This window comes from Camarhynchus parvulus, chromosome 18 (assembly GCF_901933205.1).
Source record: "Camarhynchus parvulus chromosome 18, STF_HiC, whole genome shotgun sequence".
Taxonomy (NCBI): Eukaryota; Metazoa; Chordata; class Aves; order Passeriformes; family Thraupidae; genus Camarhynchus; species Camarhynchus parvulus.
Window position 1 is genome coordinate 2,433,337 of NC_044588.1, and position 18,777 is coordinate 2,452,113.

Sequence of the window (18,777 nt, forward strand, 5' to 3'; positions counted from 1 at the left end):
CTCTAGGCAAACACTGAACTAATGAGAACCGCCAGTAAATTGCCAAAATAACAACACAAACGTTTTAACTCTCAAAAATTCGGCAGAGAGCAAAAGCACCTAAGGATTAAAATGCTTACACTTACACTTCTCTTAAGAAAGTTAAGTGAAGTCACCCTGATCAGCTGAGAAATAAACATATAAATTATCAAAATGGTTTCTGATACACCTAAATACCACATAAAACCTGTCTGTGCTTGTACAACAATGCACAGAGAGCTATCTTCTGATTTGCCAAAACACTTAGCACATTTGAAAAATGGCATACACCCATTCTCTGCAGAACTCATTTTAAACCTGGATGCTCATGTAAAAAATATTATCCTGACCTAGCCAGTTAAAATTATAAAAATATTATTTTCCTGACATAAGCACTCTCAAAAAAGTAATAAAAATGAAAGTTATCACAACTAAGAAGAAAACGGAGAGTTAAAAGTCAAGAGAGTATTTCAGAGCTTTCCTTCTGTGAAGCCAGATCTCAATCTTTATCCAAAAAATTTCAATTTGATTGCAGGACATTCCTGCAACAGGTGAACTAACATCTTCTAAAAATTATCTCTAAATAAATTTAGTACTGTATGTACTTATTTTGATTCATTTAGGTTCTGAAGCATACGGATATAAGTTTAAAAAAAATATGTAGACAAACATACAGAGCTTTTTAAAGTACTATTATGAAGTCACAGAATGAGCTGATATCATTAACTCACCAAAATAAAAACAAATTATACATTTAGCAGCCAGTACTTCCCCCTTTTAAAAAGTCATCAGCTAACTACTCGGAACTACATTCCTTTTTTAATTAAGATGCAATGCATTCACACCAACAACCTGTTCCTCCCCCCTTCCAAACTGGCCATATACTGGAACAACAGCAGTGGCTGCCATCCTGCAGCCCAAATTACCTGTAAGTTGAACTACTCTCCTGGTTCAGACTTATTAAAAAAAAAAAAAAAGAAAGAAAAGAAAAAGAAAATAAAATTTTCTAAGCTTGAATTCCATTCTGGAACAAGTTCAAATAAATCCAAAGTGCTAAAGTTTAAATAAAAGAATTTTTGAAGCTTGGTGAATGAACCAATTAAGGACAAACAGAAATGCAGGCCTTAAAAATTTTCCAATTTTTCCACTAGAATGAAAAAAAAAAAAATCCCAATTATGTTTAATGAATTTTAACCCCAACATGAGTTTTAAAGGTTGCCATATCTTAAGATAAACGCAGTGTTTAAATGCAAGACCTCTGACTCAACCTCCACCTTTTAATCTTTGTGTTGAACTCAAACTAGGTTTACATCCTTGCAATGAGGCCCTGTGCACTTTTCCCCAAAGTATAACAATGCAATCTCCATTTTGAACAATGCACCTCATTTCCCTCCTTGGAAAGCTACTTTTGTCTTAAAGCCAGTAGATGCTGGATCCAGTTATAGCTCTGACCTCAAGAGCCTGAAAATTCTCGGTGTTTACAGTTTTTTGGTTTTTTAAGCCACTTCAACTTACATGCGCTTCCTTTCCTTTCAACATCAAGTTGTATTTGCAAGCACAAGCCAGCCTTTCCTGTATTTAATTGAAAAGACCTCTTTGCAAGGCATGCCTCTCGTTTCCCTTGTTTTTAAATTTAAAGTGAATGCTCCACGACACTTCTGACATTGTTTGCAACACGTCCTGGTGGATCGCGCATTTCTGCGGTCACCAGGTTCCCCATGAATATTTGCAGAGCATCCCCTTGTTCCAGCAAGTGCCGCCCGCCCTCCCCGTGCCTGCGTTTGTGAGCATCTTCCGATGCTCCCCGCGTCCCCGGGGCTGCCAGTGGTTATTTGCATCCCCCTCTCCCAGGGAGTGCTTGCGGGCATCCCTCACATCCTCGCATGGGAGTGCGGAGCGTATTTGCCAACCTAGAGGGAGCATGTGGGGTGCCCTCGACTTGTTTGAGATCGCCCACGGACTCTCTACCTGGGGTGCTGCTGTAGGTGCTGTGGCTCCTGAAGCTGCTCTCAGTGCAATAACTGGCATCGTCTTCATCCTCCATCTCTTCGGGGTAGTCAGAGTCGTCGTCGTCCTCCTCCTCCATTATCTCCTCCTCTTCTTCTTCCTCGGAGTCCTGGTTATCCTCGGGGTCTCCCTCCTCCTCCTCCTCGGACACCATGCTCTCCTCCTCCTCCTCCTCGCTCTCATGATCGTCGTACACCACTTTGCTGATGCTCCTCCTGGACGAGGCAGCCCTGCCTTGGCTGTTGCAGCTGCCTCCTGCGCCTCCTCCTCCCCCTGCTCCTGCCGCCCCGGCCCTGCCCCTGCCCTTACCGCCGCTGCCTCCCCCACCGGGGGTGCTGCTGCCGCCGCCGCCCGCCTTCCTCTTGCCGCCCCCCCTGGGCGAGGCGGCGGCGGCGGGCGACGAGGCCTGGGCAGCGCCGGCTCCCTTCTGCTTGGGCCCCGCCGTCTCCGCCTGGGCCGCGGCCGCCCACCTGCCGCGGCTGCTGCCGCGCTGCCGGGAGCGCAGCCCGCCGATGGGGCCTGCCGGGGCCGGGGCGCTCGCCGGAGCGGCGGCCGCCGCCGGCTGCTGCTGCTTGGGCGGCCTGCCGCGCCGGCCCCGCATCGCTGGGCGCTGGCCGAGGGGAAGGGAGGGGAAGGGCGGCTCGGGAGGGCGCTCGGAGTCCGGACAGGCGGCTACGGGCAAGCTCCGCGCCCCGCGGAGGGCGCGGGGCCGGGGGGCGGGGGGCCGGGCCGAGCGGGCCGCGGCTCAACGCGAATCGCCGGCGCCCCGCTCCGGATCGCCGCCGGCCGCCATCTTGTTCCCCGCCTGCGCCTCGGCCGCTCCGCGCTGACTGGGGAAGCGGCACCAGGCCCCGAGCGCCTCACGTGACCGCCGCGCCCGCCGCCGCCGCCGGGGGCGTGCCCGCCGCGGCCGTGAGGGAGCAGCCACGACGGGGCGGCCCCGCGAGCCCCGGACCCGGCGCCGAGCCCGACACCGACACCAAACCCGGACCGAACCCGGACCCGGCACCGAGCCCGACACCAAACCCGGACCCGGCACCACGCCCGACACCGGCACCAAACGCGGACTGAACCCGGACACGGCACCGAGCCCGACACCGACACCAAACCCGGACCGAACCCGACACCGACACCAACCCCGGACCGAACCCGGACCCGGCACCCACTACCGACCCCGGATCCGACACCGGTACCGACATCGACCCCAGGCACCGACAACGGCGCCGACACCGACAGCGACCCCCACCCCGAATCCGACCCCGGCACCGACCGCAGGCACTGGCACCGCTCCTCGCCCCTTTTTGCTCCGCTTGCCCCTTTCCCCTCCGCCGGCACCCGGCGCGCCCCCGCCCCAGCTCACGGTCCCGGCACGGCCGCTCCCTCAGCCGCCCCTGGCCTGGTCTCACACTCTCCCCGCAGCGGAGTCGCTGGGTCCGTGGCCGGGGTCTGTCCCAGAGCTCGGCCCGAGGGAGCCCCGGGCCCGTCGGGAACAGCTCTGAGCGAGGCGCCGCCCGGGGCCCCGGGCAGGGGCTCCCCACGAGGGTCTTCATTCCCAACATTGTCCAAATCAGAGCCCCGGGTGTCCCCTCGGGAGACGCTTCCCTCCACCATCGGCACCAAGCAGCTCCTCCGACCACTGACACTCAGCTCTGGCCCTGCTTTGACTCCTCGCTCGTTAAACCCCTCTTACAGCTCACCCTTACACAGCCAGCGCCCGTGTAAAGCAAACACTGAGATCACACACGGACCCACCATCACCGCTTTGCCCATCCACTTTCCCTATTCTGTTTCCAGTTCTCTGGAGCACTAGGAAAAGAGATGGACTCAGTCTGCTTTGTATTACCTCTGGTTGTCTTACTTGCCAGAGCCTACAAAGAACTAAAAATCCACAAAAACCAGTTGCACTGTTGGGTTTCCAATACCACCACTTGGATTCAGGGTATCAGTTTCATAAGCAAAAGCAGTACAAACTGAAAGTCAGCCCAAGGCACACAGATATCTTGTATTTCCTACAACCAGCCTTCCATTTCATTGCTAGATCGAGACAGTTTCAGTATTTCAGAGAGCCAGAAGTCTTATCATTAGAAAATCAGTTTACATGTTCATTTCTTCCAGTCCCATGTTTATACATCTGAGCTAGGTAAAACACAACACTGGTCATGCCACAAACATGGCAGCGACATGTCCAATATATCATTTAATTTGCATTCTTCAATAGTAATTTTTGAAGTCCTTTTGTTTATTAACTTATTGCTCAGGCCGAGCACCTCATTAAACCCACAAACCTGCCACAGCATCAAGCACACAGCAATGGCTGCAGGGTTTAGCCCAATTTGCACTCTATATCCAGCTTTTTATCTGCAGCTCTTTTATATTCAATGTTGCAGCTGCACAGGCCCAAAGCCCCGAGCAGCAAACATTGCCCAGCCCCATTTACACCTTTCTTTCTACTCAATTTGTATTCTGAACCTTTCCAAATTAACTTTAGGTTGCTTATGTGAGGCTGATTTTTGCTACCTCTCACAAGGTGGCAGAGGGTTGTGGTAACTCTTTAAAAACATGAATATACAGACACACATTTTCCATTATCTCCTTCTGGTATCATGGGAAAAACACCTGTGCATTCTGCCATCTATACACTGAGAATCTAGCAAAAGTACCTATCTGCTGCACCAATCACACAGCCTGCAGCATTCTGAGAGCATTAACACCTCCAAAACACTGTGGATTTTGTGTATTTGTGGTAGATCAAAGGTGCTGAGAATCATGTGCTTCTGAACTGTGAACCAGAGTATCTGTCTCTTAATCCCATCCCTGATCAGTTGGTGATGTGGAAGTGCTTACTGAATTTTCATTTTGTAGGTGAAGAAATGGGTGCACAGAGAGGTGTTACCTTCAGGGACAGGATATAAATTAGTCCTTTCCAAGACACAGCTCAGTAGAGAAATCAACCCCAACCCCAAAACCTGCCCATTCTACTCAGAGTAGAATATACTGACTTGGAATTTGGAGCTCCACTTTGGAGTCTGCTGGTAGTTAAATGAGCATGTTTGTAAGTGAATTGAATCCAGCAGGAAGAGGAATTTTTGGGTGGAAGCTCTACCCTGCTTCCATCCTCAGGACAGATGGAGAATAAGCTTCCTTTGACAAGGCACTGTGGAGAAGATGAACAGCCCAGTTGTTCCAAGCTGTTGTCTGGGGTGGGCTCTTTTCTCCAAGGATAAGGGAAAGAACTGAACCTACAGCTGGATGATATTCAGAACAAGTGAGCATATGCTCTTAAATTATTGAGATGCTTTTGTCCAGTCCTTCACTCCAAACTATTTCATAATTTGTGTTAGGAATTGTATTCAGGTGTTCAGCTCTCAAATCAATTCCACAGACATTTTTTTAAGACACCACAGTGTTGCTGAGTAACATTACGTTAGAGCTCAGCAGCAGACTGGAATCAGGTGTAGGAAGGCAGGAAGGGCTTACATGACTTTTGCTGAGGTAATTCAATATAGTTCCAATTGTCATTTTATTTAGATGATGAAAACCAAATTATATCAATATACTGATATGCTGAATTCTACTAATATTCCATCACATAATTAGTAAAAATAACATCATATTTGCTGTTCTGAAAATGTATTGATTATCTTGTCCCAAACAATCCACCTTATACTCGACTCCAGGAAATTCAGCATTATGCTTCTGTTCCATTTTTCCTTACTCCAGATGAATAGTCCCACAAGTATCTCGTAACAAGTCAGCTTTAAGTGAATGCCTCATCAGAAGAATAAGTCAACAGATACCTGTAAAATCTTCAACAAATGTTGCCTGCATAAAACTTTAGTTCATCACTTTGTATTTCAAAGAGAGTCAAAATCAATCTAAGATATACTTTGAAATGCTAGAATTCAAGCAGCATAGATGACATTAACTAAGTTGAGGTGTTCAGTAGTTGAAAAAGTACTTACAGAAAACAAACTGATATAGGTAAGAATGTTCTTATTTTAAATTCAAGATAAGTTTTCTTGTCCAAAATATTGAAAGCTACTTACTACCAGTGCCAAGAAGTCCCCTCTATACAACTTCAGCTGCTACTGCAGAAGTTTTTTTCAGACTTGTACCTACATTTGGTACTGACAGTGCATAAATACAACTAAACATGTCACCTTCCAAAGTGACTTGAGCCTTCTAACTGTGCAGCTCTTTGCAATTTACACAGCCCAAAACAGCAAGTTATGCCCCCAGCACTTCTGCCACAACCATCTTGTGTTTAGCCAAGAATCGTGTGGTATTCTAGGAAGTTCTCATGATCACATATCAAAATTCTACATGAAAATATAAGCAAACATCCAGCTTCTCATCCAGTCAAAAAGAGAGATTTTAATACACAAGGTTCAAACTTACAACTCCCATGTAGCTACAGAGTAACCAGGCTCCTCCTATGTAGAAAACAACTTTTGACAGCCCCAATATGGAGTGCTAATACATCCCTGTCATAAAAGGAATCAATACAAAATAAATGTGTTAATGAGCTTCAAATTCAAATGATTTCCAGCACTTCAATAGAATAGGTCTGAGATTCTCTCAGGTGGTTCAGTCTTTGTAATTCCTGCAAACTTCCTTCAATCTTGTTGAGTTCTGAGTAGAACCGTACCTGAAAAGAAGAAAACAGAGACATTTATAGCAAAACACACTTTAATCCTTTTCATACATCATCATACTGTGGAATTATCTCTGGTTCTGCACAGTTTAAGATACTTAAACCAAATAAAGCAGCTTTTGAAATCCAAATGAGACAGAGGCAACTGCAATTCATGTTCAGGAAGGAGCATACAGAGGAGGACAGACATTATTTGATTCACTAAATAATTCGTTGTTGTCTGTCTCCCCCTGTTCCCAATATCCATATTCTGAATCAACTGAAAATCAAAGAATTATCCCAGAAGATGCAACTTACTTGGGCTCTCACAAACTTATGCAGGTTTGAAAGCAAGTCCTTTGCTTCTGGAAGCATCACCATGACAGTGAACTGGGCATCAAGCAACAGGCACATCCAATCCATGATCTGAAGAGAAACAAAAAGTCCACTTACACTTCCCAGTCTGGAAATAACACACATTTGGCTTTAAAAGCTGAACTCTAAGACATTCACTTTGACTGCAAAAATGCATGGGTTCACATGTTCAGGCATATTTTCAGGAATATTTGCATTTTGATTGTTAAAGTGTTACATCTGACTTCGTACAGGTTACATTGATGGACAGCTCTCTGTAGAATGAATGCAGGTGTCAGTTGATTTTAGATATTCCCAACTACTCAGTTACACACCCCAGAAAGAGAAGGAAGCACAGCTCTTGGAATGAGCTGCTCACCTGATTTATTGTGGGACAGAATGAGCTGCTCACCTGATTTATTGTGGGAGAGCGTATTCCAGGAAGAGTGGTGTTAACTTTTTCACTGCATTTCACATACAGGTAATATAAATACCTGAGAAATAGCTGAAAGCAGAAAAGTCAGAACATTTGTAAAGGACAAACATTTAATAGACCAAGGCCTTTTGTTCTGCACATGATAATATTCATATAGATTTTTTTAATTTTATTTTTTTATTTTGAATGCAACACAGATGCCTGTATATTACACATTAAAAACAAGTTTTATGGTTCTCTTACACCACCCATAGCTGGATGTTTGAAATTTCCCAGCAATATTCAGTGTAAATTACATTCAGGGGTAATCACTGTTCCAGGAAATGTGTCAGAGATGAGATCAGCTTTGTTTTGATGTGTGGGGTTTTTTCTAAAATCACTGGAAAATCAACCATATGCTCAGGTACACACAGTTCTTGAAGTTATATTTCAGATTTTGAGAAACAGGGGAGTTTGGTGGGTTTTTTTCCTGAACTGAGATGATCTAGATTTGTATTACATTTGGGATTATACAGAGGTTTTTTCTCATATTTTCTAAACTTCTGTTTCTGATAGGACTGACTAAATTACTGTGGCTTTTTCCTTTCTTAAAAAACATTTTAATCAAGGGAAGGTATTATTACTTGCTAACAGAATATGAACTTTTTCCAGGTATGCTGGGTCATAAAGACAGTTCTTACTTACATCTTCTAAAATAAGCAAGGACTAGAAATATCAAGAAAATTACGTAAATATATGGAAAAATGTGATATTCCTTAATATTAAATCTTATCAGGCATCCTAATTTCATTTTCATGCATTAGTTTGTTATTCAGACTCCTGAAAGAACAGTGAATTTCTCATATACAATAGAAATAGAATAAAAAAAATAGAAAAAAATATTTTCCCTTTCCTTCACCACAAAATAATAAGTATTTTTATACTCTTTAATATTAAAATACTTACAATAGCTTGTTGAGCTGGAAGGTTTTTCAGGTGAGGCAAAAGAAATGTTTCAGTGTAAGCTGAATGGAGAACAGCATTTCTGTGTAGTGCTATTAAGGGAATAACATTGCAGGAAAAAATACCAGTTTCTTCAAACCAGAGTGAATTCTAAAGAAAATATTTCTCCAGGTTTTTGAGGGAAGTTCTATTTGAATCTTATTTCTATAATGAAATATCTACAGCAACTGAACCATTATGATAGATTTAATTTGAACAGTTCTGCCCACTACAAGAGTGTAACTCCCTGATGTGTTTTAACAGGCCAATATCCAAAGCACTGATACCTTTTCTTTTAAGTAGAGAAAAATTACTGCAAAAGTGTAATAAAACTAAGTTCAAATTGGTGTAGATACATTCTAAAAGCTATATGTTTCTATTTATATGTTAAACAGTTTTTCTACTGAGTAGGAACAGCTCTTACGAGAACTCAGAGACTTTGAGCAGTAACAGAGGATGTGCCTTTTGGCAACAGCAAACACAAACATCCACAGCACGTGCAGTGCTCTGCCTGCCCTTCCCCACACAGAGGATACAGCAATGCTGCCTTCTGAAGCCCAACAGGGCAGGATTCACCATCACTCTGGCTTTCCTTTGGGATTTTGGTATCACACATGTCCTGGTCCATCTCTTCACTGAAACCATTTTCTAGAATTTCAGTCTTAACTTCCATATCGTTGCATTCAACATCAACGTAACAGATGGCAGAATCTAGGTTTACATCTACACTTTTAAGATGCTCTTCACTCATGCTGTAGAAGAAAATTTCAGACTTTTAACACATTTAATTACTAGCTTTAAAATCAGCAATGTCATCAACACATATAATGAACTCTATGAAGCTTATTATGAAAACAAAACCAGACTAAAGTTTGGTGAAGAAAAAAAGGAAAGAGTGATTTTGAGTTACCTTAAAAACGCTTTCAGGCAAGCATAAGTGATTTCTTCAGGAATATCTGGAAACCGTTCTAGGCAGATTTGTAAGAGCTGCAGGTCTTTTTGCTCCAAAGCAACAGCCATTAAATCTGGACATAAACTATAAGAATATGAATTTAATAGGTTGCACAATCCACACTGACAACTACACTTTAGGTAGTGGTACTAATCTTCCTCCCCAGATGGAATTTTATCTAAAACGCCAACTTTATCAGAAAATAAACATCTTTGGTACTAAATTCTGGTAATTCAAGAGCAGTTTATATAGAACTTCATTTCTACTTTTTTTGTAATTTTAAAGACTATTCCTTACACTTTAAAAAATACAGAGTCACTACCTGTAGGACAAGTCCCGGGTTTCAACGATCTCCTGCAGCAAATTTTGAGGGTAGAACTTTGGATTTCTTTTACATCTGTCTGTAAGGGCAGTGACCACACAGCCAATGGTGGCTTGCAGATCTGGGGTTGGTGCTTTTGCCATTAGTTTTTTCAATTCAGTTTCCAACACATAATTAGAAGCATCCTGGAAAAGACAAATACTGTGCAACTCAGAAGTACATGGCACATGTTTGAGAACTACCCTGGCACTAATTAGAAGTTGGCATTAAGTTCAAGTTACAAAAATTTACAGAAATCCCTCACCACTCTGTGTTTTGATAGGATAGATTCTCTCAAGCATGAAGGAGCTAAATGAGGAGATTCCTCACTCTGAACTCAGGCAAGCAATAACTGCTCATGGATTAATCAGCTGTTACATCAGTGGCAATATCAAGGTGTCCAGCCACAGGTGAACTGTAGATAAATTTCCCTTCCTGTATGACCTATCACAGCACTTGCAGCAAGCTCTAGAAAGGAACTAAAGAGCTTTTTGCTGAATTTACAATGGAATTCCTGACAATTCCTCCAACTTCCTATGGCCAAAATGCCTTCAACAAAATTAAGGCCATAAATAAGAACCTAAACAAGTAAAGTTCAGAAGAAATATCCTCCCTTATTTACTGTAAGAGACTGTCATTAAAAATGAACAAATTTGTGCAGGTTTCCAGAACTCAGCTGTTACAAGCCACGTACAGTTCTCAAAACATGTTCCTATGACAAAACTTAATTTCATCATTCCCAAATGCACAAAAATGATAATAACAATATCCTTCATCTCACCTGTTCAAGGCAGCTTGGTCAACCTGATATGTGGAAAGAGGTAAAAGCTTACGAGACACTTAGAATATTCTGAGAGTGTCTAAACACTACTTGAGGATATTTGGGTTACTTACTTTGAGTCTTAGTAAGAGCTGCCCAACTGATAAGGCCCCTGATTGTCCAGGGCTTCTACTTGATCTTAACTGTGGTAAAGAAAAACACAGAGTTATTCTGCTCCGAAATATTTAAGGATTTCAAGCAAAATAAAAGACTTCATGTGTCAACTTGCTGTCCAGACTATAATTACTAACTAATTCCAGAAACAGTGTTAGAAACAATCAGTAACAGATAAAGTGAAATTTCTTTCTGCTGCAACATCTAAGAGTAGCAGCATGGGGAAGAGACAAGACAAATAACAACCCCAAATGACTCCAATGCTAACTTACATTCATTCTGGACTCTGCTTTCAGAGCTACAGACTCCTGGGACTCAAAGGAAACCACCAGCTCTTCATCTTCCAGGGTATTCCAGTTCACAAATGAGGACACATCTGGGAACACACAAATGAAACTACATGAAGGTAACACTAACAGCACATTTATTGAAGTATGAATATTGCATCAACTTCTTATGCTAATAGATACTTTCTAAACTATAATGCGAGTGATATTATGCCAAGAAAGTTGCCAGTTTTATTTCAGCAGTGGGTAATTTTATGACTTTTTTTATACTGTTCCTCCATTTTGCCTCTGGGAGCAAGAGAAGTAAGTTATTACACAATTTATCCTGAGTATTACTTGCAATGTTTTACCACTGCAGTGTTTAAAACCACTATGACAGCACAGTTTTAAACTGGAGTTCACAAACTAAGGTTTGACATTGCCCTATCCAACCACAAAGTCTTTGAAAATGCTTTTTAGGAAACAGCACTTCACTTTGTTCTCAGTATTCATCACCAGCATTCCAGTGTTCTCAGTAATTCCAGGATCTGAATGACAACCCAGGTTAAGTGAAGCCACAATAAATTCAGACACTTGTGTGCTTTGGTGTTCCCAGCACAAGTCAATTTAGCAGCCAGGAAGACAGTACAGTGTGAAGTTGCTTCAAGCTGTTTAGATTCAATTAATTAATTTTATAGGACTGTGTTAAAATAATTTTTATACAATTTCAGACATCTTCCTTTTACAAGATCTTTTCACTGTAACTGTAAAAAAAAATATCTTACCAAGGGTTTGACTGTCCTTGAGCTTTCCCACAGCAGCTGCCAAGGATGATGTTTCACACTTGTACATAATTACAGTCAGCACTTTCCCATGAATTAGAAAAAATTTTTCCTCGTAACACCACAACTGCAAAATATTAAAATGTATCATAAATGAGATAAGCAGAAAAGTGAGTTCCTGCACTGATGTGTAACCCCTTACTGTAAGCTTCAACTGGAAGTCAGTGATCAGATTATTTTAAATTATTTGTGGTAGGTTTAACATTTGTTAGTGAACCTTCATTAACTGTTGATTTTAAATACAGAAATTACAAATGCTGAGTATTTTTCCAGGGATGTCCTAAAGTATAGAGGCTTCTCCAAAGCATTAAGTCCTCTGAAAATTTCACTTCTTAAATTTCCTCTTGTGCAATTTTAAGACAAAAGCAGTCAGCTGTTCTGGTTCACTAGTGCATTTATTCCTTAGGTGTCATTTCACCTATTTGACTCTTGCATAGCTTGAAGTGCTGCTCAGGTGTTCATAGAATTATTTGGGCCTTCAACTGCAAATTGCCTGAACAGAACAGGCACTGCTGGGTTTTGTGTTCAGTGATTTTATTCACACCAAATAATCATAATCATGAGAAGTGACAAAGTACTAAATGATCACAGAAATTCTACAGGCCAGCACTCTCCCAATGAATATACTGACAGAAAGTGCTCATCAACTGGTCAGCAAAAAATTTGCTGCAGAAATTGCAATTCCTGCTCCTCCAGCAGCAGCAGAGCTCTGCAGCCCAACAGTTCCTTCCCTGCTGCCAAAAGCACAAAGCCCAAGGAGCCCAAAGCCGTGGCTGAGCCTCACCTGGCCACTGGTCCCCAGGGGCAGCTCCTTAGAGGTTTGCAACGTCTGAAATTTTGTATTCCATATGGTCAGGCACTCTGAGGGAAGTAACAGACAGATGAGACCAAAAAGCAACACAAGCACTACATTTGCCTTTGCTACTTTCAGTTACAAACGCTGGAGGAAACAGAAATAACTGTTTCAAAACAGCTCAGCCAGTATTTAGCATTAGGAATTACATCACTCAGGTTAGATCTCAACTCAAAGAAATGTTGGTTTTCCAGTGAAGAGCTTTAAAGCAGAGGCTGGGACAAGAGAGACAGCACAGCTTTCACACCCAGTGCTTTGCCCAAGGAAATTTTAGACCTTACAATAGCTTAATATGATTTTTCAAGTTACCTTTGGGCTTTTTCCCAGGATCAGGCAGACTGCCCAGCACTGCAACGTGGTCTTTGTCCAGGACAACTAAAGATGTTCCTTTCAGAGCAGCTCCAGATACTGAAAGGTTTAGTAGTAGTGACTTGGACAAAATTTCTTCTTCTTTTTCCTCTTCTTCTTCAGTATCTTGCTGTAGAGGTATCAGAACCTGGTACACAGAGTTATTAGAATCTGTCAAAAGAAAAATAATAATCACTGTTTTACAAATTTTTTTTGTAGAAAAAATCTGTTTGATATCATATGGCAAAAAAATCCAAAAAACCACATTATCCAGTGAATGCTGAAAGAAGAATTAATGCAGGATATTTAAAGGACTTATTATAACCCAAAGCAGCAAAATAAAAGTACAGCAATAAAGGTGCAGTGAGATCTGCAGGGTACAAGTGATCACAGGTAGGAACAGTTGGTCTTTGCAACCAATAAAGTACCAGGAATCTTTCATTACTATTTGTAGCTACTTTAGAAAGCTTAAAAAACTAAAAATATTAAACAGCATTTCATAAATACAAACATTTTAGGTCCTTTCATACAATTTTTTGCTTCATTATCACAACCCATTAACAAATATAACTTACACAAACACAGAAGTGTGACAATTTGGTTTGTAACATGTGCTGTGAAACACAGAGGCTTGGCTAATTTCTGCTGTTCAAGCTTGTATTTGTGTAGACTGTTCAGCTTAGGCTTCTGTACATAGACAAAAAAATCCTTATCCTAAAATAAAAAAGAAAAGAAAAATTTCCCTTAATTTACACAAAGAAGATATAACAGAAATTCAGATATCAGTACTGCTTAACTTTGGATGTTGTGCAAAATTAGGAAATTGTGTTTTCTATAGGATATACAGAATTATTTGGAGTCGTCTGCAGACATACAAGTAAAGAAAATTCTTATTTGAGGCAACAAGTGGATTTACAGGAAGAAGCATTTGCATAAAGACAGATTCAGGTATAATTCCTTTCTTAAAAACATCCATCCTATTCAAGAGATCTTCACAATGAGCAATGAAGAGTCACACAATGTCTACTGTACTTCATCTTATTAATTGCTCTCTGCAGTTCTGAGAGCCCAACTTCTCAGCCCTGAATGCAACATAATTTCCATTTAACTGATGTGCTGATAAAATCAGGATAATGATTCTACTAAAAACTCTTAAAATCAAATGAAACCAGTAATGGATTTTGAAAAAAGCACTCGGGTCTACTGCTATGAGAGTTTTTTAAATAAAAAGTATTTAACTCACTTTCTCAGTAGTGAATATTAAGACAGGTTCTTGGCCTTCCATAAAAGCTCCACTCCACCTAAAACCAGAAAGCTGGATGAACAACCTCCAAATTCTAGGTTTATACATAAAGTCATATCACTATACACTGATATTTTTTAGGAAATCTCTATAAATAACTCTAAGATTTTATAAACCAAAACACCCAACTCTTCAAAAGAGGGAACAACTTCACAGTCAGTCAATTCCCCCGAGCAGGAATCCCCCCAAAGTGGCCCCACTGACCTGATGGCCTCAGCTGAGATGAGGTTCTCGATCTCCTGCTGCGGAGCCTCCAGCAGCACATCCAGGGTCCGAACCCCCCCTCCCCTGAACAGCACCAGGGGCCCCCCCTGGGGCAGGGAGTGGATCCTGTACACCTCTGCTGAGAGCTGCAAGAAAAAAAAAACAAATCTCTGTTCTCTGCTACACATCCCTGAAAACTGAGTGCTTTATTCATTATTCTTTAAACAGAAAAAATGATGAACCTTTAAAATTCTTGATAGATCTGAATATTGCTGATTTGCTGAAGTGCCACAAATAATGCAAATCACTACCCAAAAAAAAGCCAGGAAAATGTCCTGATGAGCATCACATCCCTGAATCACATCACAAAATACAGGACAGGGTAAGGAGGTCACACAACTGCTCTACAGCACCACTCAAAGTGATGTTTAACACATCAACCAGCAGAACATGAACACAATTCTTCATCTTCAGAAAGTCCTCAGAAATGCTGGCCTTGGCATAAAAATCACTTTGGGAGAAATATTCTGATGATAAAGTCAGTGCAAGTGGATTCCTTGCAATACTCCTCAACATCATGAAGCACAAGTTAAGCTAAAATGTAATATGGCCAATACTATGAAAATTGGAGCAGTTTTTCCCTCCACCAGGATCCAAAACACATAGAAGAGAACACCTGAAGGACACTTACTGTTGCTTTAAAGGCTTTGTCCAAGTTAAGGTCTTCATTCTTCCATATTCTTAAAACCTTTAAGAGAAGCATCATTTTTAGGTAAAACAGTAACACACAGACTTCTCAGCACTCAAAATACCAGCAACTGCAACAGGAGGAAACACATGGGGACCATTCAGAGCAACCTGAGCGGGAACTGCCCCAGGGGGAGCAGAAACAGCAGGAACAGAAACCAAGCTCAGAAATCCTGAGCTGGAAAGAAAGGACGGGAGAGAATAAAGAAAACGACGCAGCAGAACTCTGAATTAAAATAGGTAAGAGTGATGGAGACAGGTGAGATACAGATGGCCTGATTTTCACAGGCAATGCAGGCCAGGAGTGATATTTCACAACAATGAAAAGCCAAAGGCTCAGCATGACCTAAGCAAATGCTCCATAAACACAAGAGAAACTTTTAACTATGAAACAAGAGCAGGAAAACAAGGATGGGGGTGTGAACTACTGGAACCATTCCAGTACCACGATCATGCAGCTGTAAATGTCACCCAGGCTGCAAGAGGAGAAGTAACTCATCCTTAGGGAGTGCATGCAGCAGGCACTGAGCACCTCCTGTGTCTGAGGGCCACCAGACCACGGTGCTCAGCACAGAACCTGCTCACGGCACTGTGGAAACCCAGGGCACCACTGGGAATGTTTCTGTGTCTGCTCTGGGGTGCCCTGACCCCCAGGGGAGCACTGACTTTGACCCTCATCCATGGAGAAAGAATCCACAAAAGTGTGAAACAGATTATAGAGAGCAGTGTAGGTGAATCACTTGGTGAGAAATTGAGGTTTTGGGATTTTTAGTAAGTTGTGGATGGAAGCAAGGTGGAGGGCACAGGCTGTCATCCTGAGTTTCTTCTCCATGGGTTTGGGTGGCATTTTGTAATTTGGCAGAAAAGTCCCCATTGCAGCTCTTTGGGATCAGTTATTGGGTTAAAAGGGAAAATAACCCAGGTGTCAGTTTTTAATTGGATAGTTTAGTCTTAAAAGCCCTTGTACCAAGAGATTGTTGGCCATTTTGGTGCCTTCTAATGAAAAGCTGCAGAACTCACAGCAGTGAGACTGTTTTACTGATAAGAAATAATAAACACTTGAGCCTGAACATGAATTACTGTCTCAAGTGCCTTCAATCCAGACCCAGAGAAACCCACAACTGGTACCACCACATGTCACCAGTGTGCTGAGGGCTCCCCACACTTTCAACCAGAAATGTCACACTGCTGATTTTTTCCTACCTACACCCCTCAGGAGGACCCACCACCTCCCTTTTCCCTCTATAGAACGATGAGGCTCTCACCTTGTCATCATGAACTGCAATGTACTCGTGGGTTTCAAAGTTGCACACGACAGGACAGGTGAGAATCTGCCCATGTTTGACTGACCAACAGCCCAGGGGCTTCTGATCCGAAATCTACAGCCAGAACAAAGACAGTGCAAGTCAAATGGAACATGTCAAACATTCTGGGGACTTTTCTCATGACAGAAAGGAAATGAGAGGCAGCCACATCTGACCTGAATTAGAATATTAAAATATGGAAACTGCTTTACTCAGAAATTCCTCTTGAGCATTCCTGTTTCCACCTCTAACACCAACAATTTCAGAATAACAGGAAAGAACTCTCCATTAATGAGATTTCTTTTCATGTAAGAAATAACTTTGACCTGTAACAGTCTGAAGGGTTTATGCTGTGAATCACAACTACAAGGCATGGCTTTTTCAAAGGGCAAATACTCATTTTATCACTAGTGTCATTTGTTTTTACTGACTAATACAATCACACACAGAGTTGTGCTTTTTCTCTTCCTATTTCAAGGTGAGTTATTGAGACCACGAGCAGTGGATTTTGCAGTCTGAACTCCTGCTCTGTGTGATTCACAGCCGAGGGCACTCGAGCCCCTCTCCTCCCTCTGGAGTACACTGGGTGTATTTACAAGTTGTGCTGTCACAGATGGTCTTGGCAGGGGGAATAAACAACCCAAAGGAGGTTGAATCATCAACCCACTTAGATTATGGAACGATTTGGGTTGGAAGGGACTTTAGATCACCAAGTCCCAATCCCTGCCATGGCAGGGACACTTTCCACTGTCCCAGGCTGCTCCAAGCCCTGTCCAGCCTGGCCTTGGACACTGCCAGGGATCCAGGGGCAGCCACAGCTGCTCTGGGCACCCTGTGCCTCACCACCCTCACAGGGAACAATTTCTTCCCAATATCCAATCTAAACCTACTCTCTGTCAGTTTAAACACGTGCCTGCTTGTCCAACCGTGTGGACGTGATAGCCAACTAAACACAGAAACTCAAATACTCGCCTTCAAGTTTCTTATTATGGTCTACTGAATAACAGACACCAGAACACATTTTCATTTTCAGGTGCTGCAAACTAAAGTCCTCCTGCTGCCCGCAGGACGGCAGCTGACACTGAGCTGACAGCGCAGGGCCTGGCACTGCAGGGACACGTGCCTGAGGCTTCGGCAAGGTGTTTTTTGGGACGGGGAACGGACAGAGAATATCAGCAAAAGGAGAAATACCCGAACAAGCGCCCGAGCCGCCCCGCGTTCCCGAGCAGCGGGAGCGCAGGGGGCAGAGCATGGCCGGGCCGGGCCGGCGCCGCTCCCGGGCCGGAGCCGGTCCAGCAGTGGGACTAAACAACGGGGATGGCGGCCGGGACAGCGGGGCCTGGCCAGGACAGCCGGGAGAGAGGGAATACGGGAAAGAGCGCGGCCCGGCCCTGCCCGGGACACCCTCCATGCCGGGGCTGCCCGGGCGGCGCTGCCGCCCCCCGAGCACGCGCGCGCGGTACCTTGAAGAGCGTGGCGGCCCGGCCGCGCTCTGTGAGCAGCACGAGGTCGCTGCCCGGGCCTGGCTCCAGGCACAGCCCAGGGTCGGGTCCGGGGCCGCCGCCGCCGGGGCCCGGCCCGCGCAGCGTGAAGCTCTCGCACAGCGCCGCCATCTTGGCCAGACCCTGCTCTCGCGAGAGTTGGCGCGGCGCGCGCGCCCCCGCGTGTCCCGGGGCGGGGCCGGCCGGGGTCGGGACGGGCCCGGCGCTGTCGCGACAGGGAGCGCGCGCTGCTGTCGTGTGGCGCTGCCCGGCCGGGCCTCGCCTTCCCCGAGCGCGCGGGGCGGCCCCGGCTGAGGGCTGCGAGCCCTTGCGCTCCCAAGGTGTTCGCTGCTCTAAGTACTGTGAGAGCTGCGGAGAACGATGGCAGCTGTCCTGGGGACAGCGCCCCACAACGGGACGCTCCGGGGTTCGCGGGAAATGCCCTCACTCGGCTGTCCCCGCGGCGTTCCGCGCACCGAGCCCATCACTCCCGCGGCGTTCCCACGGCAGGACCGGCTGTATGCAAATGAGGGCTCAGATTTACGCTAATGATGGGTCACGTGCACGCCGATGAGCGGGGTCACGTCTCTGGTAACGAAGGTCACGTGTATGTTAATGAGGCGGTCACGTGCGCGCCAATGTGCCCGGGGACGGGCGATGAGGGCTCCGCTGGGCTCGGGCTGTGCCGGGCAGCGGCCCCGCCCGTGCCAGTGCCCTGTGCGGTACTGAGCGGGGATTGTCCCCAGGGCAGCG

At 44.3% G+C, this 18,777-nt stretch overlaps 2 protein-coding genes across 2 annotated transcripts in view; both read right to left on the minus strand.

The window, feature by feature from the left end:
- BPTF (bromodomain PHD finger transcription factor) overlaps nucleotides 1-2,788 on the minus strand; it is a 53,548-nt gene extending 50,760 nt beyond the window's left edge. The window contains 1 exon segment of the mRNA XM_030962235.1: nucleotides 1,987-2,788. Coding sequence (XP_030818095.1) covers nucleotides 1,987-2,626 — 640 coding nt within the window. The 5' untranslated portion in view covers nucleotides 2,627-2,788.
- A 1,037-nt stretch (nucleotides 2,789-3,825) lies between these two features.
- On the minus strand, nucleotides 3,826-18,173 carry NOL11 (nucleolar protein 11). Its single transcript, XM_030962249.1, has 18 exons — nucleotides 18,007-18,173; nucleotides 16,505-16,618; nucleotides 15,184-15,240; nucleotides 14,493-14,638; nucleotides 14,229-14,286; nucleotides 13,561-13,699; nucleotides 12,947-13,156; nucleotides 12,569-12,645; nucleotides 11,728-11,851; nucleotides 10,949-11,052; nucleotides 10,637-10,705; nucleotides 9,704-9,888; nucleotides 9,340-9,465; nucleotides 8,966-9,181; nucleotides 8,394-8,472; nucleotides 7,425-7,517; nucleotides 6,977-7,084; nucleotides 3,826-6,673 (listed from the first exon to the last, which is right to left on the minus strand). The coding sequence occupies exons 1-18, from the start codon at nucleotides 18,154-18,156 to the stop codon at nucleotides 6,560-6,562; spliced, it is 2,169 nt and encodes a 722-aa protein (XP_030818109.1). The 5' UTR covers nucleotides 18,157-18,173; the 3' UTR covers nucleotides 3,826-6,559.
- Nucleotides 18,174-18,777: the final 604 nt, after the last annotated feature.